Raw genomic sequence first — 26,915 nt, forward strand, 5'->3', positions numbered from 1 at the left:
GTGAGAGGGCCGCATTAGTGAAAATCCACTTGTCACCCCCCCCCAAAAAAAAAAACATAAAAGTTTAAAAATGAACTCGTTCAGCGCCGTACACGGTCCCTTCTGCGCCCCCATGTACACCCCTCAGCCCTAAACCCCAACAGCTGTCACCAACCGTTTCTAACGGCCGCCCCATGGCACGGCGAGCCCCGCCCCGTCGCCTCCCTCCCTCCCTCCCTCCCTCCCTCCTTCTCGGTCATCCCCCGGCGTGTGCCGATCGGCGGCAGGGAGGGCGGAGGCAGAAGCTTGGGGTGGCGGCAGCAGCAGCCGGCCATGTCGGGGAACGGTGGGGAAGACCTAGCAGCCTTCGTGGCGCTGCACGGCGCCGCGCTCCGCGCCTCCTGCGTCCCGGCGCGCTACTGGGAGAGCTTGCACCGCAAGCTGCGCGGCGAGGTGGGTCGGGGGTCTCGGGGGAGAGCCAGAGCAGCCGCCGCCTCCCTCCCTCCCTCCTGGCCTTGCCCTTCGGGAAGCGGCCCGGCCGAGGGAGTAGAGGCGGCGGCCGCCGTAGTGGGGCCGGGAGGACCGCTGCGCTGTGCTCCCCGCGCGGCGGCGCCCATCTTAGCGCCTGCCCGCGGCGCTGGGGGCGGCTGGCACCAAGCCTGCGATGGAAGCCGCCGTGGCCGTGTTTAAGGCCGGGCGTTGTCGGTGTGTTATGGTTTGAGTTGCCTTGTGCCCTGGTTGGTTGGTTTTTCACGAGTTTTCCCATCTCTGTTCGCTTCCACGCCGGTGTTTTCAGTCGCTCGGCTCTGCGTGGAGCTGGCTTGTCCAGCATGCCCCGCACACGCGTGAGTTACCCGCTGTAGGTGGAGGTGGGCAGAGGGTTGTGTCCTGGGAGCCACCGTGGCTGGCTGCTTCTGCTTCCCTCGTGTGTTCACTCTGCTCTGTGTGTTCCTGGTCCGGGTCAAAGCCACTCAGCCCTTTTGAAGAGCAGGGATAGCAGGGAGAAGGTTTTGGGTGGGGTTAAACCACCCTCAGCAGCACGAGGGTTGTGTTGTACAGCATTGTGGAGCAGCTGTGCAGCATGGCTTTTTGTCAGGATAAATTTTGGGGAATCTGTCAGCCCTTGTCACCACTCGAAGATGCATCAGTGTAAATCTGCGGACCTCTCTTGAGGAAGGCTCCTCCCTGCTGTAGTCCTACTCAGGCACATGCACACCATCACTTTGTAAGGGCTGGTCTGTTTCAGCTGAAGCTGGTGCCAGGAGGAGTCTGTGAAGTAAAGGGGCTCGGTACACCAGCACAGAGAGTCCCTTTTCCCCCTGTTTGTTATCTGGAGAAGTGGGAGAGCTGTGGGGAGTCTGGAGGAGTATGCCTGGAGAGAGAAATAAGAGTGAGGTGATCTTGCAGTCCCAGAGGAAGAAAAAGCACTGATGAGAACTTCAGGGTATGGGGAGAACAGTGTGGGATGCAGGGGGGCACCACCAGGAGTGGAGAAACAGGTGGGATGGGGTGAGAAGTTTGGACACAAAGTGCAGGACAGTGGGCAAGGAGAAGAGGCTGTGGGTTAATACGCTTGTACAAGTAGACTAACTTATCGTTGCTTGGATGCTTTTCTTCCCCATCCCAGCTTTGAAGCTGGGATGGGAGGGACACATAGAAAGACGTGATACTTACAGCACACTCATTCAGGAAGATTTGAGTATGTTCCTGGTGCTTTCTGACTGTTGCTTGTCTGGTACCGCTGTTAAGAGGGATATGTGTGTCTCACAGAGAAAATAAAAAAAAAAAAAAAAACTACATCAACTCAAGCATGTACTCAGTCACAAACTTCCTGTAATGTTATACCTCTCTCAGCAAGGATGTGTACAAGTGACTCGGAGCAGGGAATACGCATTGCCCTATTTAAATAGGGGGGTAAGAGAAGGGACGTGCTGGAACAGGATGAAGTAGAAGGCAGTATAAAACCAGTAAAGAAACCCAAAATTGCAGGCTTTTGCACTGCCATATGCCGGTATTAGAAAGCTAGAGGTAGTTGACAAACTGGATCATTGATTGTGCTGTGATGCAGCGCAGGCTTAGGGTTTGTGTCCTGTTGCCAAAATCCATGCATGTTGTTGGGGGGCCATGGAATTTAGAGGGGGAAGAGAGTAGAATGAGGAAAACCATAGCTCTGATGCTTTCATAGGGGCTAGGACAGAGAAAGGCAGGGTGGAGAAAGCACATGCCCTAGGGTAGCAGAATGCTCCATCAGTTTCATTTTGCTTGCAGCTGTAGCTGAGCGTGCTCTTTTGTACTAAGTGCCCTGGCACGTGTGGAGAGAAGTGTAATGATTTCAGTGTGCTTAGGAGGATAAATCAGGCTGATGATGGCATGTGTCTCTACTATTGCAGCTTCTGTATTTTATCCAGAAGAAAGGCAAAAGGATATGGAGAATAGTGGGACATCCTGGGAAAATTGCATTGGGGAATGCAGTAGACTGGGATGAGCTCTTGAGGAGGTAGATATAGAGTTGCAATATGTTATGACTGGAGCAGCAGCAGTAAAGACAGCAGAGGAGAGGTGAAGGGAAAGGATGAAAATGTTTTGGGGCTTTAGGTGAAGAATAACTGGGGAAAAGAAATCAGTGAAATGTGAAGCATAGTATGAGCTCCCTTGCTTCACATGTGAAGGTGGGAGGAATTCTTCATCTGTCTTAACCTGTTGCAAAGATTAAAACTTTCTAGCACAGAACTTGGAAAACTTGCATCCATAACACAGATAATATTATCTTACATACGTCCAGAATCCAGGCAGCTGTTTTCCAACACACGTGTGCTTTGACATATAGCACCCTCCTTCCTAGCTGTATGCTAATGCCTGCAAGAGAAGTGGAGGGTTTTTTCATTTTCCCGTATCTGGTGGAGCAGGTTTCCATCTGAGAGCATTGTGTAACTGCAAATTAAACTGCTCATCCAAAACATGGTGTGTCTGCTAGAGCAAGAAACCTGCTTTTATTTGTTTCTTTATTTTGTATTAACATGCAGTGCCTCTGGGAAGCAAACTTCTCTGGGTTTCTGGCGAAAACTTGCAAGTGTAACAACTTCCACTATATTAGAAATGGAATTTTAGTGTTTGTTTTCTATTTTACTGAAGAAATCTCATGTATTTTGCTTAGCAATACATGCTTCTGTGGCCTGCATAAGTCTGGGAAACACTGTGTCTGCATCTAATTTTATATGTGATCTCCTTAGAGTTTTGTCCAAGCTTGAAATGAAGGTTTCTAATTGATTGTGCTGCATTCCTTCTAACAATTAATGCTACTAAACATGCTGTTGCTCCACAGGCTACCATGGCCTTTGCAGCAGTTTGCAGTGTGCCTGAAAGGAATTTGCTGAAGATGCCTGTGCTTTCCAGTTGTCATCATGACATGTGCCTGCTTTGTTTCACGTTGTCTGGTTCACTAGGTTTGTTAGGTTGGAACTGCACCTGAATAGGAAGAGGCAGGGATTTTGCCCAAGCATGTCTTGCTTGCAAATAGTTGTGCCACCAAAATGTGTTGCTACCCCTCTGCTCTTGTCTTGTAGAAATATTACTTACTCTGGTAGAGTACTTTGTGTGAGTTCTCCCTGTTCTGCTTGAAGCAAAAGGTCATGCTTTTCAAATCAGTGGTGGGACTTCACACAGCTGATTTTTGTCTTGAGCAGTTAAAGATTCCCTTAAGAGAGCTGCTGAGTTGGCAAAATAACAGGATTGACTTTTTTTTTTAGCATAATTCTGCTGAAAAGGTATTAAAAGTGGAAATTACTGATAAGCTACTACACTTTTGCTAAATAAAACTGATCCAATGTTGGAGGGAGAGATCAAGACAGTGGCTCAGAGGGTCTGGAGTCTCTTAGTTCCCAAGTGCTGAGTTGGTATTTCATGAAACATGCAGCCAACAACTTCCTTGTTATCAGCATTCACTGTGGGTGCTTGGTAGATGGGTAGAGGCTACTCTGGGAGCCAGCAAGCAGGTTGGCCCCATGTCCCTGCACTGCCAAGAGTCTAGTGACAAAACCTTGTGAGCAAGAAGCATACAGGCCCACCGTGTAGCAGGTGTCAAGTAGACTCCAGTGAATTGCATTTGTGGTTTTAATTTCCTACCAATGCTAGTCATCTAGCTGCTGTTTCTCCTGCTGGCTAACGAGCTCCATGGGGAAAGCTCTTGATATAGCAGCAGGAGCAGCAAAGAATCACTTGGCGGGGGGAGTGGCATGTCTGTGCCCTGCTGCGCTCTTTGGCTGCCTGCCGTGGGCTGGGATTAGTGCTCATGCAGAGAGCTGGCTCTGGAGGCTGGCCCAGCTGGGAGCCAACCTGATGGACATGAACCGTGAGCACTGCTGGCAGTCACCCACGGAAGAACACCACGTGTTGCTGAGACCTGCCTGCGTTTAAATCAGCTTGGGGTGCCTGGGAGTCGTACAGGCAATCGAGCAGGGACTTCAAGAAATGTTGGTGGCTGCTGTTGTAACAGCAAGAGGTCATAATATTGCTTGCTATTGAGTAATAACCTCTTCTAGAAAACTGGAAAGCTAGGAGTAAATTAGAATTGGTAGCTAGTTTGATGCTTTTTGAAGTGGGTGATGTTAAGTTAGCTATTAATTTTTTAATAGTTGTATTTTTAGTCTCCAGTAAGGATGTTTGCAAAATAATTTTATTTACTCCAAAAAAATAAGTACATTTGGAGTTAGCCAATGCATTGTTGGCATCTTTTTCCACCCCTCATCCCAAAGGAAAATACCAGCCCCAGATCCTTACAAGTTGCAGGAACTTCTTCAGCTTGGGTGCTGTAACTTGAAGTCTGAAGTAGGTGTCGTTTCCTTGCTGCTCTCCTTGGGCTGCTATCTGCTTTGTCTAAGTGGCTTTGCTTTACAAACATAGGGTTGAATTCCTCACCATCCAGCTGGGGTGTAGCAGAGTCTATCATCTTGGAGGAACACTCTGTTGAAAGAAAGAAGTAAAAGCTTGTTGCTACCTCTGGGATTTTCCAGCTAATAAGTTGTCAATGTCTAGAATTAATGACTTGAAATAACGATGCATCAGGGACTTACCCAGGCTTGACATGTTAAACCAGTACCTCTAGAGGTTATGCTTCTAGGTCTTTCACCTTCCCAGTTACCTTCTAATGAGGTTACATGGAGAATGTGCTATTAGGAGGTCTGATGCCTCTTTAAAAATTATGTGTAAAAGGCCTAATGATTTGTCTGCTCCTGCCTGGTTGGTTATGTAGTGCAACTGACTTAGCAAAATAACTCCCTTTAAAAGGATTTGAAAAGGCTTCTGAGACTTTATACCTGTTTTGTTCTTAAAATTACATGTCTTTTTTGAAATCAGAAAAGTTGTAAGTAGCATCTTGGTTCTGCAAAAGGTGTACAATCCCACCATTTGGCAAGATTTGTGGCAGAAAGGAAACTTGTGTAGTGGCCTACTCATTTTACGTAGGTTTTTAATCAAGTTATTACATCTAAAGTGGCAAAGAATGCAAACCCCTTTTAGCATATCAATGGAGGTAACTGTATAGACTTTAACTTGCAGCAGTATAAAGAGTCTTCCAACTCATCCAGAGGTGAGTGAGCATATGCAGTTCCCTGAGTACGGAAAGAAGAGGAGGAAACACGTTAACATGTCATAACTGGTTCAGAACTTGATAGGTAAAACCTTTTTCTTTTTCAGGGGTCCTAATATACTCAGTGTGGTTCTGGAACCTGGGTAACTCCTGGCTTTGTTGGGCATTACATGCCATAATATGAAACTATTTTTGCAGGAATTAAATTGCTTATTTTAGCTAAGTTTAACAAAAATACTCAGTTCTCATTTTCTAAAAAGTCTGAGGAGTTAAAGTTATGGACAATCATCAATAGATCTGTTGATGCTGAAGAAACCAACAAAGCTTACTGTCACTTAAGCAGAGAAACTTCCCAAACAACTAACTCCATTACTCTATTAAAATGTGCAAGAATGAATGCTGTACTCCATCTATCTGTTAAGAATGCAATAAATGACAGGTTACAGGCCAAATTTGCCTACAAGTAACTTTCAGTACTGCATTGTGCATTTCATGGTAGTGCCTCAACTAAGTGTTTGACACTCTGCATTTTCAATCTCAGGTGTTTGATGCCGGTGACTACTTTGGGATAATGCAAGTAGAAGAGGTAGATGAGGAAGAAGAGGGTGATGAAGACATGGAAGAAGAATTGAAAAAGAAACCAAATCCTGGAAATGAGCCTTGTTTCAAAGTTATTGTAACAAATGAGAATGGGCTTCAAGCCTCCAATCCTGATAGGTGAGTAGTGATTTCAGAACTGGTCTTCAGTCTTTGAGTGGTCTTAAACCCTAAACATTTGGAAATCTTTTCTTTTTTTTAAACTATGAAACATAGGCTTCATAGCAGGGAGATTCTTTACGTTTCCTGAAACAAGCGGTTATCTTGTAAAGAGTACCTCATAATTTAGTGTTAAATTATGAATTAAGAGTTTCCTCTTTAAATTATGTAGGAAGATGCTTATAAATCAGTTTAATATAACAGAGAAAATAGAGTAAAGGCTACCTTAATGAGTTCTGTAGGAACTTTGTATCTGCATGTGTGTCCTTGGAAGAACACTGAAGAAATAACTGTATCCTCCACAAATCTCAAGCTAAGGTTATACTGAGTAACTTCAGTAATGATGCATGGCCTATTAAATTTCCTTCAGATGGCTAAAATATAATTCAAGTATGATGATGTGATTGCATGATATGCATGCATACATACATAATTGAATGCATCAAGTTACAGTTGGCTTTCTTCAGAATCAGCTTATCTGTCATGAATATGACATTAGCATGCATCTGTAAAATTAGAAAAGTCGCATAAGATTAATAAAAAGAAAAAAGATATTGTAACACTCATTTAATTTCAAACGTAGAGGAGGTTATTTGTCATACATAAATAATGAAGTCTGAACTCTGCTGGAGGTCTAAACATAATTATGTTCAGCTGTCTTTTAAAAAAATTGCCAGACTTTTCATACTTTCTAGGTTTGGGAGTTTTAGACTTTGTATGTTTACCTAAATTTAGCCTTGATGAATAATAAAAAAAAACAAAACTTAGAGCATAGGCATCTGCCTTTACATGCCTGCTTTAACTGAAGTCTTTGCCTTTCTAAATCTGAGAACACATGTAGATTATAAAATTCAAAAGAGCTCGTATGATACTCTTGGGCTTGCTTGCAGCATTCAGACATGTCTGTTTGCTAACCGAGACTTGAACTAAATTTCCAGGGAGCACAACCTTAGCATTCTCTGGAGTCTTTAATTTTAAAATTAAAGGAAGTTTCTTCTTTATCTGGAATCTGAGGTACAAGAACTGTTCAAGGATACTCAGCATACATGATAGTTGACATGTTTTTAACTTACTGAAAATTGGGGAGGGGGTTTAGCAAGTAGAATTCAGATTTTTCTCTGATGTGATTCAGTAAGAGGATATAACCAACATGTGGAGAACCTTCTGTTTAAATGAGTAGGCTTTTGCTGTAAAAATCATGCAGCTTACACAAGGAATAAACTTGTCACGGAGAGACGTGCCAGTTATGTATGGTTTTGATTTAGTTGGTAATTCTTTTAAACAATGCTTTTTTTCTAGGGGGGAAAAAAGCCAAAAAGAAACAAACCAAAAATCAAACTGTATTATTTTTGGACTAGTCTACTATATAGGCTTCTAATGATCACACCTTTCCACATAGTTTTAAAGAGTTTGTGGCTAGCAAGGTCTTTGAATACTTTCGCAAAACATTGTATTTACCTTCTTCAGGCAAGAATATCAGGTTGATGCAGTGGAATTAATAATGGTCAAAAAAAGTAAGTTTTGTATTCCAGGATATTAAGAAGAACTGGGCTAACAAACTGAGCACCCTGTTCTGTGTTTGCTCCTCATTTTCATAGAATTGCTAACTAATGTACGATAAACTTTCTAGAACAAAAGCAATGTGTAAGTTACTGCTGGGAAGTTGTTCTTAACCTGTAATGTCACGCTGTGTACTTGGGGAGTACTTTGGGACTAAGAGAATACTTAGTTGTCAAACTGTCTACAAGGACCTGTAGCTCTTTTTCACAGAAAAAAAAAATGGCCATTTGCGTATAAAAATATACTGTTGTAATGCTAACAAAATTCTCTTTAAGCATTTTCCTCGTCGACCATGCTTGGACATACCGTGTTGAACACGCCCGCCAGCAGCTGCTTCACATACCTGGTTTACTTCACAGAATGGCAAATCTCATGCGCATCGACTTTCATGGAGAGATCCCAGATGAGGGCAGTATTGAGCAAGTGTTGCAGGAAATGTGGAAATACAATCAGACCTACCAACTTTCTCAAGGGGTGAGTCTCTAAAGCCTAGTTGGGATGCTAAAAAGCTCTGAGTAATTGTGAGTGAAGACATTCTGGTCTAGGGGATTGTTGTGATAGCTTTTTTTATATTTAAAAAGCAGACTTGAGCAGTACATCTCAGTCTTTCTACCCTGTGTCTTTGTTTCCCATATTGTCATGAGTGGCTTATGGGTCAGGTGAAATTATCTGTGTTACCACACTTTCCTGGAAGACAATTCAACCTATAGTTGAACGTGACTTCTGATTCCCTTTCTGGCACTGAACTCTTTGAACAGCTTAAGTCTAATCCCCATGCCTCCATGTCTGTATCTGTAAAAAGTTGACTGTAGTGTTAACGATCAATTTAAGGCTTATTCATTCATTCTGGGTTTTATCATAGGTGTTGCAGGTAGGAATGTTTTGATGCAGCCTCCAGTCTCACAGCTAGCTGTCGTAGCATGGGGCAGCTCTGCTCTCTTTCATTGCTACAGCTGTGGACTTCAAACTCCTCCTTGTAGCAAACTCCTTCTAATAGAAACTGAAGGAAAACTATCCCTATGAGAAAACAAACAGTATTCTGCTGCTTTAACTCCCTAAAATGATTTGTTTGATACAGGGGAAGTTGGTCTGGTAAGCAGTAGATATGCTGGCATAAGGAGGAGGATGGTACTGTGCCATTGAGTTGGGAACAGGCTTGCCAAGCTTTCACAGTGCCTGGATTCTAGACTGGCTTAGTCTCAGACTTGCAGAGATGAGAATGTTACTCTGTACTTAGCACCTGCTCACAATCTTGAGTAGAGTAGGAAACAGAGAAATGGTGTAGAGAGTACTGCCAGTGCTTTCTGTCTTGCAGTGCTTTGCTTTTTTTGCAATTACTATGTGCAGAATGTCTCACTCTATTTAATTGTTCAGACTGCAGAGGAGAAGGTTCCTGTCTGGTATGTTATGGATGAATTTGGATCGCGCATTCAGCATTCAGATCAGCCTAGCTTTGCAACAGCACCACTATTCTATATGCCTCAACAAATTGCTTACACTGTTCTCTGGCCCTTGAGAGATCTTGAAACTGGTGGTAAGCATGTGTGTCTGAGTCTGTTTGTTTTTTAATGCCCACAACAAAAGTTACGCAATATTCTTATAAATAATTGAGCACTTCACAGCACAATAGGTACTTCAAGACTAAAATGACTGCATATTTCTAAAGCTATCAAATTTCAAAGTTCTGATATTTCCAGCACCATAATTTGTGATGTGTACCTCCTAGCAGTCCTTTATCCATCAAATAATGTTCATGTTTTATTGACAGAGCACTTAAATCTTGCATCACTGCCTTAGTGAAACTACTGCTTCAGGCATCCAAAAGTTTAAGAAAACTTCTTTGTGTTTGTATCTCTGAGTCAGTCAAGCACATTTCTCAAGTGGAGAAATGCCAAATCAACTTTGTGCCTCTGTTCTTAGTTGTAGGCCACCTTATGCCCACATCATGTAGAGGGTGTGATTAAACTGTCATAAGTCATCTAATTTGGGATTAATTTTTGTAAATGTAAGGTAATGCCCTTTTAATATAGTTCTTTAAATGCAAAATTAGATATAATTACAAAATTTGTGGTATTACTAACTGTTCAGCTGTCGTGTGTGTTGAGGTATGAGGAGGATTTTAAGTGGAGAATAGAAGGCTACTCCTAAAAGACTCCTTGTTTTGCTGCAGATGAAGTGACTCGTGATTATGCTTATGGGGAAACAGATCGCTTGATCAGGAAGTGTGTTTTGTTACCATGGGTGCCTGCTGGGGTATTGGATGTCAACTGTTTTACCCCAGAGCCATCGGATGAGCATTACCAGGTATGAGTTTAACAAATCTCATCTTTTATATCTTTAAAGAGACAGTGTCTAAAAAGCTTTCAAGAATTCTGTTTCTTTTTAGGCTTAAAGATTAATTCAGAATTTATGTGCTAACTAAAAAAATCAAAGCATAGTGAGACAAGAAGTATCTTGTATATAATATGTAATTTTCAAAACTGAAGCAAATCAAATGGCTTATAATGTTACCGCATTACTCCCTAGTATTTTTAATGTAAGCACAGTGCAAGGCATTGCCTAATAGGCTTACTCACTGGCTCTGTTATAGCACTTCTGGTCAGTCTTGAATTACAGGAAGATTCATTTTGGTATGCTAGGAGTGGTTATACTTTTCAGCCTGGTTATTCACTGAATGTGGTTTAGAATCACTAAATATTAGAGTAGTGACAACATTGTATATTACTTGATGTATACGGAGAATGCAGCATGCTGTTCTGTGGTACATAGCAGCTATACAGCAGCGTTATTGCTGGTCATGACCCCCTTTCTGCTGTCACACATGTACCAGCTACAGTTACTGACTCATTTTGCTCTTTGGCTACTGTGAAAGAGACGGGTTTACATTGTGAATCATTCATGTAAATGTGAGATTTTGATGACTTGGTATAAAGCCTTGTAGTTACACATGTGCACTGTCAAGTAAAAAGTATACGTTCAAGGCTAATATCAACAATCTTCTCCATGTACTTGTAAGAAATTTGATGCACCTTTTATAAAGTACTGATCTAACCTGTTTTGAGTACTCCTTTCCACTAAGGGTTTGTGATATTTTAAGAATATGAAATAAATGTTGCTTGGAATCTCCTTTTCATGAACCAAGCTTGCATGAGATTCTTTTTTAAGAAGGCAGAAGTGTGATTCCTGATCCATATAAGGATGCTGTACTGGCTGCTAACAGTGTTCAAAGTGCAGCTTCTCAAGATGGATCTGTGCCCTATACCAACTGCCTGCTGCTTTTCATGGAGGATGGGCAGAAAATGCTGGATCCAGTTTGTTATTAACTAGGCAAAAATGAAGTTAAGCTGCTTCTGTCAAGTAAAGGTATACACTCAGAACAGCTAGGCTGTTTTGTAACCCATGTCAGATTAGTTGGTTGGGATTTTGCACTTTTTGGAAGCAGGATAGATGTAAATACTCTGTATTTACAGATGAGGAACAATGCTCGCATAGTTCTGGCCCTGCAGATGTTCTCTTAGCAAAAGTACCTGTGTCTCAGATAAGGCACTCTTTTGCGTGTGTTTTAATTCTGTTTTGGGATGATCAGTGCAGGCTAAAGAGCTGTGTGTGGCAGATAAGCCAAATATCTTCCTTTCCCACCCCACCTTGAAAGCATCTTTTCAGAGCATCCTTTTGTCTCTTTTTGTGTCTCTGCCACTCAGCTATTGAGATGATAATAAAGTATTTATGCTAGAACCATACAACAGAGCTCTTTTACTCTAGAATTTTTAGCTGTAGATTAAAGTCTTAAGCTGGCGACAGACCAGTGAAGAATAACTTGGCACACACGCCTAGCTGTCTTGTCTTCACATAAGCAGAGCTATATGCACAAAAATTTGCAGACTATGTCAGAGATTTGTTTAGTGTTAGTATGTGAGACAGCAATTTTGCAAGGAAATGTAGTTGTGTGAAAATCTTTTTGCAAGTCATACTGTTTCACAATGACATTTGCTGCTACCTCTGTACAGTTTTTGCAACTGGGAATGCTTCACTCCTGTGTACAAATAATTACTTAAATTATCTGTGTTGTTGTTTTTTAAAACGGGGGTGCTACTTTCCTGGTTCTCATTTTTCTTTAGATAGAATCATAGACTCATAGAATGGTTTGGGTTGGAAGGGACCTTTAAAGATGATCTAGTGCCAAAAAAAAAAGTTTCAATCTTTATAGAAGAATCTGAGTTGTTATAGCAATATTACAGATTAACTTTCACCTGGTTTTTGTCCTTTTACCTAATTCTGTTCTTCAACACAGACCACAGAGTCTGTGACTTAAATGGTACTATGGGTAGTGTGATTGGGCAATGATTGCAGAAAGCAGAGTCAGAGGAGGCAGTTTCTCACAAAGTGTCTGGGATGGAAGAAATACCTCTTTGGAGACCAGGGTATTTGTTGTTCTGCAGTGGCTCCCTGAATTTGAATTTCAGGATAGATGTTAATGAATCCTCTACTGTTCTGAAAATTTTAGTCCTCTCTTAAAAGTACAGGCTTCTTTCCTTATCTTAGGTGACTCCAGGAGTTATGTATTTGTACTGTCCAGTCTATTTTTAGAAGATCTCTGATTAGGATTTGCTTTTATTTATGCTTTCCCATTAAATAGGATTATATTCTCTGTAACAGCCTTAAAGATAGAGCGGAATGTCTGTGGCTGGACAGGCATTTCAGCACTGCAGCTTGCGTGGTCAGCCTGTGGCAGCCAGAACTCAGGGAGCTGTTGCAGAACAGCAGCTACTCAGGTTTCTTCCATTGCATTTGTCCCATCCCAGAATTTTTGTAAGCTACTTCGTGCGTCAGGATAGTAGCAGTGATTCAAATGTGTGTTTTTTCATCAGAGTTGTAAAAAGTGGAGTGAGATGCATGCTTACTGCTGAAGATTGCAAAAAGCCTTCTGTTCAGTTTTACAGGAGCAGAACTTCCAGCCTTCTGTGCTTTTTTTCAGTTATCTGTAATAAAACATACCTAAATGGTCAGTCTTCCTTCCATTCCCTTGGACATACAGTAACTTCCTTTTAGTGTGTGTGACTATGTGTGGTTTGGTGTTTTGTTTAATGCTTAAAAGCAGAAATTTCTCAGGGTGCTTGGATAGTGTTGATAAGCCCTGGTCTTAAAGCCATACCTTTTGTTCCTTCTTTACCAATAGCCTCTTACTCTGATTCCTTTCTACCTCTGTTCTTGTACTGGCTTTTTTTCTGGGCATTACACAACGTAATACTCTTTTGAAAATGCAGCTTTGGTGGAGTTCTCTTGAACCAGGCAGTAGACTAAGTAAGACATGTAGGTGGACTGTAATTTTTACTGTGGCTACAAATGCACGTGTACATGTGTATTTTAATATTTATGTGAGGTTAAGGAATTACAGAAAATTATCCTTAAAGTTTTGTAAGTTTTGTAACACTTAATCGTGTTGAATATTTTACCTGTAGTTTTTCTTTAAAGACTGTGTTGTTTTTCAATCACTTCTATAAACCCGATTATGCACACTTTAAAATTCATTTTGATTTAAGTTGCTGTTCAAAGTTGCTGACTGTTGTGACGTTTGATCCAAGACTGTCCACTTATTGTAACTCATTAACTTTTTTTTAGGCTATTTTAGCAGAAAACAAGGAGAAACTGCCTATAGCAATAAACCCACCAGTTTATGACAAAGACAAAGTTTTCAAGTACGTATCTGCAAACAAAATGCTTTCTTGCCAAGGTTAAGTATAATAACTGCAGTGTACTCAAGTAGATCAGCCTTTTCTAGCTTTGAGCAACAGAGGCAAGTACCCACTTATCATTCTGACTTACAGGTTCTTTTAGATTCTTTGGGGTAAATGGATTGTCACTTACGGAGTTTCTGGAAAAAACTAACTTTTATAAAAGTGCCACCTTCTGGGCAAAATAAAAGTTGCAAAATGCTTTCTTTTAATGTTTGTTTTTACTAAGGAGTATAACTAAAGTATATAACAGACTAAAGACTTCTCTGCTGCAGTATAGCATGTGACTGTGGTGTAGGTGCTTTTCTTTGTGTTAATATAACAGACTAATTCCATGCCTCTTCTGATGAGATTGACATGGTTCTCCTGTTCAGCAAAGCCTGTTATGCTTAAAATTGTATATGTGCTGTAGTAGTGTATGGTATGAAATTACTTCAGAAGAAAGCTGGAAGAACATTGTACAGATAAAGAATTTCAAAGGGCTGTGAGCAAAACCAGTGGCACTGCATAGACTAGACTGCATTAATTACTGGTTTTATTCTAGAAAAACATATTACATAGTATGTGCTGTGCATTTTGCTCCATGGTATTGCTGTCTGACACTGGGATCCAAGTCCTTGCTTGCAGAATTTTTGCATAAGGGATAAAAGTAGGTTAAAACATGGTTGGCAGATATACTTGCACCCCAGCTTCATGTGTTTAAGGGATTTGTTACTTACTAGATAAACTTTACTTGAGATGTACTACTGAAAATTTGGTCCTGTAAGGTTGAGAGGCATTTCTTACCTTGCTCAGTGATAGTCTCGGTTTCATTATGCAATTGAGATCTGACTACCAGACTTGAGGATAAGAAGCTATTTTTTTCATCCAGGCTGCTTACCTCCATTTCAGATAATGGAGACCCAGGCATACATTCTAATAAAGATAGAGAAAAACAGTGGGGTTGCTGAGAAGTGTCAGCTTTTCACTGCTACCTCTTTCTCTTGTATCTTGTATGATGTTAAACATTAACATCAGGGAGGCAGGGGGGGAAACACATGCCAGATCCCTCCTACTCTGTTTCTGAGAAATGTTGTCAACAGCTTGTCCATGCACTAATACGGAGCTTCCTTTCCTCTTCATTACCCAGTTCCTGTCTGAAGAGGAGAAAAAAAGAGCGGTTTGGCCTCCATAGGCCAAGGAGGACCTCCATAGGAGGTCCTTCTTGTGTTTTTTGAATTTCATCTACTAAACTTCCTCCAGGAGCAGGGTAGTACGTCAGAGTCCAGGTGTTCTAGCAGGAGTTGCAGTCCTGCAGTGCATTCAGAGAACTAAAGTTTTTGAGGGTGTCACCATGGACAGGCAGATGGGGACATGAGAAGCTCAGTAGATGTGTATAGCCCATATTTTTCTCAAATATATGCATTAATACTAGATGTACTCGAGTCCCTAAAGGAATCTGACTTTTATCACTCAGTGATAGGTGTTGACAGAGAAATGCATTCATTTTATATAGTGTTTGTGTGAGAGCTTAAGTCTTGAAAATAAGTCTTCTGCCTTCCAGAGCCTTTGACTGTCTCAAGACTTTTATGTTAATAGTATTGTATGTAGAATGCATGGAGTGATTTAAAAACTTTGAGTGGAATGGCCCCCTAATCTTAACCTCAACAAGCAGCTATAATGCGTACCTCAAATAACTTATTTTGGTGGCCTTCTTGCTCTTAGTAGAGGTAGATTGAGCTACCCTATATCTTTCGTCTCTTGCTGCATTTTTGTATGCTCTGTAAGCAAGTCTTAAGATACTATAATTCTGGCATATGAATTTCTTTGCAAGAATTCAAGATGAAGAAAGCAGACTTTATTGCTAATATGAGTAGTACTTCTGAAGTACTGTGTATAGCTGTAAGCTATTTTAAAATTCTTTTTAATAGTGTTTAGTAACTATGTATTATTGAATATACCACAATCTTCTGTGTGTCTGTAAAAGCAGCTCATTGTTATAGTGAGAAATTTTTGAAAGAGAGGTAACAATTTATTTAAGACGCTCTTTGCTCTCAATAGTTAACCAGGAAGAAAAAGATTACAAGAATTTCTAAAGAGCATGCTGTTCAGAGTGACTGAATGCAGGTCGCTACTTGTACTTGTGTGGTGTAAATAAACATTTACGTGAACTAACACTGGAAGGAAGTGTATTTTTGGATGCGCAAGACAAGGTGACCTACCTTTCAGCTGAACATCATGCTCTTTCTGCTGAGAAAAGTAGCTGTTCAGCACCTAGCCAGCAATGGGAATTTGTTACTAAATTATGTATTTGGAAATGTGGAATAAGAACAATGCAGAGGGAGGAGGAAACCAAAAACAATGACTAAAAAATAAAAAAATCCCCTCCTCAAAAAAAAAACACCTGACTGATTAAATGATACCCACAGAGTGATGTTCAATACAGATTTATTGGAGTTATCCAGATGCTGCCTGATTTTCCAGGCTTCATTTTCTGCTGTTAAAGGTCAAGTGCCTTGTCCTCAGGCCTTTGTTACAGCACTATATTTTTCATACCATCACCTCTTTATGACTTGAGTGAAGGGTTTTGCTATGGAGGTTGTTTTTGTTTGGTCTTAACTAATGATTAATCAGTTTTAATGCCTTAGGCTATGTTTGGTTCAGCCTTATTGTTGACCTACTTGGAAATTTGTTGCAAGAGCCATTGACTGATGAACCAGAGGTTTCAAAGGTGTTTTCTGTAGCTGCAACTGGAGAGAACAAAAGATTCCCTACTGACTTTTTCAATAATTTCAATATATATATTTAAAAAAAAAAAAAACTTTACCTGTTAGTGCATCTGAAGATCTCTGGTGGTAGCTCATGCAAAGGAGTCCTACCTGAGCCTCTTCATAGCTTCAAAGTACCACTAATTCTGAACGACTTCCACTTTCTTCCTGGGGAAGGCAACTATAGCTGGACTGTTTTTGCACATAACTAACCAAACGACTGTACAGCCTCAGCCCAACCCTAGCCATGGTTCTACTCCAAATGTATACCATCATATATGCAAGCTTTACCCAGCCACATTGGTATACTCATTCTGAAAAGCAAACTACTTGGTTGAGTTACTTCTACTCCCCTTTCCTCAGCTAGAGACCAGACACTGCTCACACAGCCTGGAGCAGAAGTGACTTCCTGAGTCACTTCCTGAAGTGAGTCCTGAGGACAAGCATTCCAGCACTCTACCACCAAAAAAGTGTAATATGCTGACAAAATATTTCCATATTATACTCAATGGGCTTAATCACAGGAAAGAAAAATAAAGTAATGCTGGTCTCAGTTTTTCAATGATTCTAACAAGCAGAATAGGTTTGCTATGTAGGTCTGATGATCCCCTTGCCACTAAGAGCTATAAGCTACGTTTAGATCTAGCTACACGGGGCTGGTGTTGTTGTGGGAGGACATTGTGTATTGTAGGGTGTGCTTACAAGGGACTGATCTGGGACTGTATGAGCAACTTAAATTTTACTTTTTTTTTCATGGAATTATAGAATGGTTTGGGTTGGAAGGGACCTTAAAGGTCATCTAACTCCAACCTACCTGCTGTGGGCAGGGACGCTTTCCACTAGACCAGGTTGTATGTATTGCTGTATTTGTTGAGGATATGGGATTCTACAAGACTTTGTTACAGCATTATAAGGCCTTTTACATTCAGGTCGCTGCTTTGAATCCCATTTGCTTCAGCAAGGACTAAAAGTTGCTCCAAACCAGTAGATATTTGTTTAGCATGCATATGAGATGAATTTGGAACATGTACTGAGTCCTTTATCAAATTTGGTGTTGTACTTTCCTCAGCTGTGCTGATCTAGAAGGAGAAGCCAAATATTGCAGAAAGAAATGCTGGTAGGGCTATATGAAGTTACTAACTTCACTCAGTTGCAGTAGTAGGGAAAGAAAGACGATTTCTTTCAACGAGGATGCCAGGGCAGACTCTCCTCATTTGTGGTGAATGTATTTCTCTCAATTTTAGACTCCAGTGTAAATAGTATAACCAATGTAATATGTCACACATGGAGTTATGCAAAACATTTGTGCAAATAAACAAAGCATCTTACATACTGTTTTTTGAAGAATGTTTCCCCCTATGACTGGGCTATTTCAGTAGCTCATTGTTCCAGAGAGATCTTTCTCAGGGGAACATATCTTCCAACCAGTTAGTAGTAGAAGTGGAAAGGAAAGTTACACACCTGATAAGAACAGGTCTGTAGAGGAGGAAGAATATAGTGGTTCCTCAAGAAAAAAAAATTAGTGCTTCTCTATCAGAGACTTAGTCACTAGTCTCATTTGCTGTTTTCATGAAAGTTGTAAGACCTAAACTTGTTGAGATTTTTGTCTCAAAACACCTTTTTCTAATCTTTCCCACTTTTAATTTTTTTCTGTGGGTTGAGAGATTCTCACAGATAATGTGTTGGTAACGCATAACTCTTGTAGGAAGCCAAGCTTTAAAAAAAAAAAAACTTTTCAATCTGTTCAGTTTCAGAAATGAACCTGACATTCTTCTTCATATGCCTCTTTCTTCTAGGGTTTTCACAGACATTCAGCAAGTCCTCAACAGCCTAACACATCCCCGCTTTGTGTTCACAGACAACGAGAGAGAAGCAGACATCCTCTACAACTTCTCACACTTCAAGGATTACAGGTTGCAATTGTTTCCCTGATAATACAAATTTTTTTGTTGCTATAAAAAAAAAAGTGTTCCCAAAGGCCTTCCTGGCCCTTCCCCTCTCCCTCAAAACTTCTGTTTTGTAGGAAGCTGAGTGAGGAAAGACCTGAAGTAATGCTGAATCAGTTCCCATGTGAGAACCTCCTGACTGTCAAAGACTGCCTGGCATCCATATCTAGACGAGCTGGAGGACCAGATGGGCCAAGATGGTTGCCTCGTACTTTTAATCTCCAAACAGAATTGCCGCAGTTCATCTGTTACTTTCAGCAACGTGAAAGAAGGTGGTTTATGTTTCTGCTTCCTTACATTCTTTGCTTTCTTGATCCTGCTTTCCCCAAAGACCAGCATCATACGTACTAGGGTTTGCAAACTGTTGCACCACCATGAGTTTGCTCTTGTTGCATTTATGGTCAAGCAAATTTTATGTGGAAAGTGGGAACTTTTTAGTTACTTACTGTAAGAGTAGGTAAGCAATGCATTCTCTGAAAAAAAAACCCTTGTCATGGTTTTAACAGCAGAGTTGTAGCTGTTTCTTTTTTGAAAAGTCAAGTCTTAGATATCCAAAGGATCAGAATGTATTTGCAACAAATGTTGTTTTTTTTCCAGGGAACCAGTACCAGTTGTTCTTGCACTGAAGTGAAAAATGTTTAGGGTTAAAGTAGTTCGGTTATGTATGAATGTGAAAGTAAAAATGAGTTTTAGTATTAGCATAAAAAAGTTGTGGAGCTTTAGAATTTTGAATTCGTGTTCTTTCTGCTGCTGCAGCTCCCTTCGAGTCTTAATAGGGAAGCTAAGATTCTCTTATAAAGAGAGAGCATTTGGTACTGCTAGTGGAATAATTTCTTAAGCCTGTCAGGAGGTCTAATGCCTGTCATGAAGTGTTCTGACTGAGAAGTTGCTTCCTTGGTGGCTCTTGTTTACAGTGTTAGCTGCCAGGTATTTGGCCATTCTTTGGTCTGTGGATCCTGTTCTTGACTAGCATAACCAGGAGAGTGCATTCCTTCCATGTGTCCTTAGTCTGTGTTGTTTTAAATTCCTTTTTAATATCAAGGATTGAGCACGAATGCAGTATGTATACTTAAGGGAGAAGGAAGGAGGAGGTATTGTTTTGTGTGAAACTTCCTGTCTTAAGTTAGCACCGCTAACTTCAGCTCAGTTTGTGCTGTTTATCATTAAGCCCAAGCAGTTTCTTGGGATGCTTTCATTTATTAACTGAGGAAAGAAAGACATCACATGTCACCCTGCCCTTAATCAAAAAGATGCATCAAATAAAGACCAGCATATTACCCGTTGTTCTTGAAGATATTTCAAGAAATACTGCCCCCTTGAGGTGACTGGGTACTCAAAAGTGAGAAGATGATGGTATGTTCTTGTTTTTTTGCAATATGAATTGCTGAGATATTTTCTGACTTCTTCCCGAAGGGGAGAGTTGTGATGTCATTTAATGTGAATTATTTGGAGGTGCTATTAGGGAATCAACTTAAATTTGCGTGAATATGTGCCAGAGCAGTCAGACTCCTGGCAGAGTGATGTCTGTACCATGACCTCTGTGTCGTCATGGTGATGCTGTCCTGTTGATGAGGTGTTCTCTTTGGAAGAATATCAGAAAATCTCATAGAAGAAAATCAGCAGTGAGGAGATGCTAGTCCCTAACTGAAAAGATCAGTGAAAGCTACCACTACCTTTTCTCTCCTTCACCTAAGACCACTGCTCCTAGCTGTCAGTCAAAAGTCCTTAGATCTTGCACTGTAGTGCACAGATTCATGAAGTATTTAGACAGAAGAGTACACAGATCAGTTCAAGTGGATGTTGAGACAGATAAATGAGGTGGATGCTTATAGACTTTGGCTTTCTGTCTCTCACAGAGGAGAAGACAATCACTGGATATGCAAACCATGGAACTTGGCCAGAAGCCTGGACACCCACATCACCAACAGCCTTAACAATATCATCAGGCATAGGGAAAGCAGCCCAAAGGTTAGAGATCATGTCTTTGAATAAGATTTAAAGGGGATAGCTGAAAAAACTGTTATAGGAAGTGGTTGAAGAATACAAGGAAAGAAATCTATTTTCTTCAAAATTGTTATGTTGACTATAGGTGTACTACATAAATCAATTCAGAATTAATTATTCAAATCAGTGTCTTTTGTCGCGGTGATGAAGACGCTTCCATTTGCCCCAAAGAAGCTGGTGTTTTCTTCTTTAAAATATGCTCTGACAGCAATGGATGTTCCAGCGTGTTAGTGCTTTAATGCTAATCCTCAGACTAAACTGAACACACATTAACTATAGTTAGCATTGGTCATGAATTTTGGAACATGATTGCTTCTGTCCCCTGTTTATCACTAGTGTTGATCCACAGCTCTGCTTGACAGCATAAAGCACTCTTTGCCGACAATATAAAAAACTCTATTATATGTCTAGGGATTCCGCAATATGTGGTCATAACGTCAGACTGTCACCGAAGCTTTATTTCTGGTGAAGTGCAGACCGCATGTATTTTCTGGAATAAAGAAGTGCATGAAGTGCTTTGCGCTTCTATTTCAAAACAATAAGGTCACCAATATTATAAATACAATTATTTTTGTGACTTTTTTCCTTAGAAATAAGTATATTCTGGCCTTCCAGCTTCCCCATCCTGGTTCCAGAGTTTTGATAAAACACACTTATTTGCACAACAACATAATGTATTCATGCATGCTTCTAAAGAAACTGAAATGCATATAAGGATATCTTCGGTCCTCAAGGTCCAGGGACACTTCAGCTGAATTATATTTACTGTGTGTTTTTGGTTTCTTGTAGGTAGTGTGCAAATATATTGAAAATCCAGTCTTCTTTCATCGAGAAGAGGTGGGGATGGTTAAATTTGACATCCGTTATGTTGTATTGTTGCGGTCCATAAAACCACTCAAGCTATATATCTACAATGTATTTTGGCTGCGCTTTTCAAATCGGTAATTAAATTCTTCACCTTGTTAGATTGAAGGGACTTAAAGTTAAATCTGATACCTTGGAAACTAAAGAATTGTTTTATTCCTTAGGGCATTTTCCCTTGATGACCTGGATGACTATGAGAAGCATTTCACAGTCATGAATTATGCGCCTGGTGTAACATTAAAGCAGGTAAGCAAACAGTCCAAAACATTCTGCTTTTTGTTGTTAGAAAACCTTCCAGTGCCTACTTCTGTGGCTATTCCCAAATACCCTATTTCACATCCACTTAAGCAAACAGTCAGTGTTGGAACTATCCTAATCAAGTATTTTCCTAGGTGTTTTTTTACGCTCTGGACCCCTAATAATCTATGGTAGATAATACAAACCTACATCCTTGAATATAACCCACATTGATAGAGATTGGTAAAAGGCTTTAGTATAATCTTTTATATAGAGACACTAGAACATGGAAGGGTTTTAGGAACTGTAAAATTCCCTAGTTCTCTACCTGAGCTTGTATGAATGGCAAAAAAAAATTGGTTTTCTATTTTTGTTACCTGATTGCTCAGTCATTCCCAACCAAAGCAATATATAATGTTGCTAAACTGTTTTAGGTACATTGTGAAGAATTTATTCCTCTGTTTGAAAAACAGTATCCTGAATATCCATGGATAACAGTACAAGTAAGTCAGCAATTCATCTTTGTTGTGTAAACATTTGTGAATCCTTTTTTATTTAGTAAATTAGCTTTTCCAAAAGTTAGTTTTTCCCCTTACAAAACTTAGTCAACCAGCTTCACAAAGGACAGCAAATGTTAACCTTTACTTTAGAAACATTTTTTAACTTAAAATGTTTCAGTCTGAATTAGTCTGTCGTTAGCACTTGAGAATTTTATTTCATAGTCACGTTACAAGAATTCTGTGTACTGGACTTAGTAATAAAGCCAGTCCTGTTTAACACCAGGATCCTGGGAGCACGATCTTTTTTCTTGTGAGTTTAATGTCTTTTGAAGAAGGATGCCGATTATCTAAACCCATGGTTGTGAAGATTTTAGTATTGGAATTCCCTTCCTTACCCATGGTTGTGAAGATTTAGTATTGGAATTCCCTTCCTTTTTGCATGCAGAGTATGAAGTGTGTTACAATTAACAGCTGTTGCTTATTGTGACTCTGGTAAAGTTTTCAAAGCTTTTAGTACCTTCTGTTTCAGTAGGTTATTAACTCTGAATCTGAAAAGTTGAAACCATGAAGTATTCAGGCTCTTGCTCCCTTTGTTCCAAAGGGCTTCATGACATAAGGGGTTGTCAAAACAAGTACAAAATTAATCTCCTAAATCAGTTAAATGACATCATGGGTTTTGGCCTACCTATCCTAAGCAGAGCTGCAGATCTAAAGATTTCCCTGTAAATTTTCACGTTAACTTGCTGTGCAGTGCACAGTGAATAACTTATTCACAAAAAAATTATTCACAAAAGTGAATAAATTACCTACCTGTGGGTTGATTTGCATAAAAATAATTTACATTGGTTTTACCTAGAACCTCATATCCAACTAAAGATACTCAAATTATGACAGGTTTTGCAGTGTTAGGTTTGAAGTAGCCTGGAAGAGACTGCTAGGAGTGAAAGAGGGAGATCAAAGAAAAAGATGCTGCAGGCTACCCAAAGGAGTGCTTTGTGCAGAACATAAAGTATTATTGGGGAGATTTTAGATTAGAGGTTAGGAGAAAATTCTTCACTCAGAGGGTTGTGAGGCACTGGAACAGGTTGCCCAGAGAAGCTATGGATGCCCCATCCCAGGAGATGTTCAAGGCCAGGTTGGATGGGGCTTTGGGCAATCTGGTCTGGTGGGTGGTGTCCTTGCCCATGGCTGGGGGGGGTTGGAACCAGATGGTCTTTAAGGTCCCTTCCAACCCGAGCCATTCTGTTACTCTATCCATTTGCAGAATGAATGATTCACTGCAGTATAGACTCCATGCTAAAAATCATGCCTGTATGTTCTTGTTTTATTGCGTTTCCACATTGGCTGATGGTTTCTGGAAATACCAGTGCGGTGCACACAGTGTGAGTGTGTATACACACAACACTGTTTCTAGATGCAGGTGTAAGTGGGTAGAAGACTTTTCTTTGCAGAACAAAACTAAGCTAGAATACAAATTAACGGGCAAGAAAAAAATAATTTCAGAACTGTACTGCTGGTGTTCATAGAACTCTCCTGGCTTCTCTCTCTGCCTTCATCTACATAAAAGTGTAATAGTGTACATAATGCCTGAAAAGAAGGTTAATTCTAATACTAAATGCACTGTTATTAGGATTTCTGTCATACTTATTTTCTCCCAGAAAAAGGTCATAGATGTCTGCCAGGTTCTTCGTACTTCCATTGTGTTGGTCTTTGTCTAAATGTATGTTTTGAAGTCAATGCTGTGTAGATTTTTGTCTGTTGGCTAGTGTAATTAAAAGGTTTTATTACCTTTATGGAACTTCGCTTCTCATTATGAGACCTTTCTCTGTCATTAGGCAAATATTTTTAAGGCATTTGCTGAGTTGTTCGAAGTTGCTTCAGCTAAACCTGCACCTCTTGGCATCTGTGATTATCCATCATCAAGAGCAATATATGCAATTGACTTAATGCTTAAATGGGACACAAGCAGAGATGGTGAGAAGTTCATTTCTTTGAATGCTGAATTCTTATTTGTGAACCTTGTCAGAACTTTGTTTCCTCTGTCTGAATTCTGACTGTTTTTTAAGCAGTGTGAGCTGTGTGCTCTGTGCCTCCCACCGACATAAAAGCATATCTGGAGCTGCAGGTTTATGGTGTTAGAAGCTGCTGCGCTGGTTAACTGTAATAATGGGGAAGTTGCTAAATGTGTTTGAATCCATACCTCCCTTGTGCCCCTGCTACTTCCATTCTCTGGGTTTGTTTTTGCTTGAATGCAGCTGTACTGCAGTCTAGTCCCTCTGACAGTGACAAGTTTTCTTTCCCATTTATTACGGGAGAATGCCTGAAATAGATCTCTGTATGAAATCCTTAGAGACCTCTTCCTGTCTTCACCAAGAGGGTGGTCAGCACTGGAACAGGCTCCCCAGGGCAGTGGTCACAGCCCTGAGCTTGCTGTAGTTCAAGAAGTGTTTGGACAACTCTCTCAGACATAGGGTCTGGTTTTGGGTTGGTCCTGTAGAGCCAGGAGTTGGACTTCATGATCCTTGTTGGTCCCTTCCAACTTGGGATATTCTGTGATTCTGTGAACGCAAAATTGACTGTCGGGGATGATTAAAGAGAACTGAATTTCCAGGACACAGGCAGAGAAGAGTCTTTCCTGTTCAGATCAGGTGGAGCAAGGGCTTGAATTTGGGTCTGCTCAATCCACGTTGAATGTTCTCTCAATTGAATGGTTACTTGTCCAAGAGCCCTCTTAAATGGGAAAGGCAAAGAACCTAACAGTATCACTAATTTTGGGAAAGGGACTGTGGTCCTTCTACGGACCAACCTCACATTACAGCAATGTCTGAACACGAGTTGTGTAGGGCCATAGCCTTTGGAAGCTGGGGGCATGGGTGCCAAAGTCACAGCAGTGATGCTGTTAGGAGCCTATGGACAGGTTGCTGCTGTGCAGAGCAAAGCATGGCTTACCTACACAGCAGAAGGTTGTACCCCCACTTATGATTTCAGCACCAGACAGGAAGTAAAATTCTTTGTTTCTCTTTGCACAGAATGCATTTGATTCCCAACTCTCTGAACTGCACTGATTAAGTTGTAAGAGAAAATTAAACTTCCCGCTTTCCTCCTAGGAGCTGAGATGACGAGGCAGGTGGGGGTGGCTGGAGGGTAAAGCAACAGGACTGTGAAGAGATTCCATTACATTGCTGCATATTCATCCTAAGTGAGGCATTGGATTAGCACAGTGATTGCAGAATCCATTGAGTAACTGTCCTCTGGATAACCATGGTGTAACAGACTTTTCTTCTTACAAAAACAAATAAAAGCAAAACAAAAAGCCCAAACCCACTGAAACAAAAAGCCCTGACATTTTGTGTCATAAAAGATGCTTTTTTCTAGCCATTTTCTGTAATCTCTTAACAACAGGTGATGATTCAGGAACTCTTTATAGCATGTATTAAAAGGCAATGTTTGTGTTCCCCTTCACAGGGAAGAGAATTATGCAGCCTCAGATCCTGGAGGTGAACTTTAATCCTGACTGTGATAGAGCCTGCAAATACCACCCTACCTTTTTTAATGATGTGTTCAGCACCCTATTTCTGGATGAAACAAAAAACTGCCATGTGACACGTATTGTCTAGCCACAAGAGACTTGACTCTTTCCTTCACAGATATGCTTAACAGCAATATTTAAATTTCAGTTCTATGAGCTGTTGATGCAATTGTTTTCCTGTATTAGTAACCCAGGAGAAAATCTTGTATCAGAAGAATATGCATATACTGTTTACTGTACCAATGATTATTTTGTCTGCATTTTCCTTGTCTTGCTTAATCCTATAAATCACCAGCTTGTGTTGACCAAATATCTTGTTTATTGAATATGGGAGACCTCAAAACAGGACTTTAACTGGAGCAATTGACTTGTTTCTCAGGTAGCCTAATCTCTTGTTTGCTTGCTGGGAAACATTGCATAAGTTCCCTGTGTCAACATTAAAATTATAATTTACTGAATCATGTTGGAGTTTGCATATCTTCCCTAGCCACTCCTATCTTATACAAAGATCTAAAATGTTTGTCCACAGACTGAGGTGAAACAACTTATTTTAAAGTTGCATGTGGGAAATTCAGGGAAAATCAAATATATGAAGCTTGATTGAAGGAGGGGGGGAATCAGTTGAAGGTGATGAAGCTGGTGAACACCTGCTGAAATCTGTGCATGAAGTTAATAGACTGTGTTAGTTCTGAGTGCTTTGATATGAATGCAAATCCTTATGAAGTGAGACAACTCTGTTAACTGTTAGGCATCTCATTTCTGTCTTGCTAAACAAAGCTGAAGTATCTTTAAAGAGTGGGATAGACTAATTTACTTGAAATATCTAAGGACAGAAGGATGATACTTTCTCATGGGAGAATAATATGGTATTTCAGTGAAGTGGACTAACAAGGTAATGAGATGGAATATTTGATGGCTCTTCCCATTCTTGATTTAAAAAAAATAAAAATAAAAATTAGGAACCCCGTATTGCATGGTTGTCAGCCTGCCCCTTAAAGAAAAACTAGACTTGTGAGAAGGGATGAAGGCAGGAAGTGAGAGGGATGTTGTGTCTAGAGCAGCAACAAAAAAAAAAAGCCCGAGGAAAGGAAATGGATCCAAGAAACTGCTAGAGGACCAAGCAGTCTTTGGAGTTTCAAGTGAAGACCCTAAGACAGATGTTTGGGAGTGAGGTGTCAATTTCAAATTAATCATTCCTGACCTCTCTTCCCCCTTCAGATCAGGGTAACTAGCTGAAATTAGCAATTTTAGGCTGTATTATGTTGCTTTATGTATGGACAAGTTGCAAAAGATGTTCTGTCCACCATGAAGTATAAGTTATGTGGGTAGTATATTCTTAGCTAGCTGCAGCCATTGGAATCTGAGTGCGAAGTACAATTATAAAATTGTACAAGTGTTCGAAACCTTACTTCAAGTTTTGCTATCAAATGAACTATCCCTTGTGATCAGGAAGGGAAAGATTTCCTAGGCTATTTCA

The 26,915-nt window shown here is 40.4% G+C and overlaps 1 protein-coding gene and 1 long non-coding RNA gene across 2 annotated transcripts; one reads left to right on the forward strand and one right to left on the reverse strand.

The window, feature by feature from the left end:
• Positions 1–214: 214 nt before the first annotated feature.
• On the forward strand, positions 215–25,896 carry TTLL12 (tubulin tyrosine ligase like 12). Its single transcript, XM_040545052.1, has 14 exons — positions 215–432; positions 6,105–6,280; positions 8,155–8,353; positions 9,254–9,413; positions 10,050–10,183; positions 13,499–13,575; positions 18,155–18,271; positions 18,382–18,576; positions 20,161–20,272; positions 21,098–21,249; positions 21,337–21,418; positions 21,844–21,912; positions 23,745–23,883; positions 25,375–25,896. Exons 1-14 carry the CDS (start codon positions 313–315, stop codon positions 25,524–25,526), a joined length of 1,884 nt encoding a protein of 627 aa, XP_040400986.1. The 5' UTR covers positions 215–312; the 3' UTR covers positions 25,527–25,896.
• Positions 4,634–18,138, reverse strand: LOC121064003. Its single transcript, XR_005816270.1, has 3 exons — positions 16,418–18,138; positions 15,813–15,864; positions 4,634–4,938 (listed from the first exon to the last, which is right to left on the reverse strand). It is a non-coding gene; the product is annotated as an uncharacterized LOC121064003 (long non-coding RNA).
• Positions 25,897–26,915: the final 1,019 nt, after the last annotated feature.

The sequence above is a fragment of the Cygnus olor genome, chromosome 1 (genome assembly GCF_009769625.2).
Source record: "Cygnus olor isolate bCygOlo1 chromosome 1, bCygOlo1.pri.v2, whole genome shotgun sequence".
NCBI lineage: Eukaryota > Metazoa > Chordata > Aves > Anseriformes > Anatidae > Cygnus > Cygnus olor.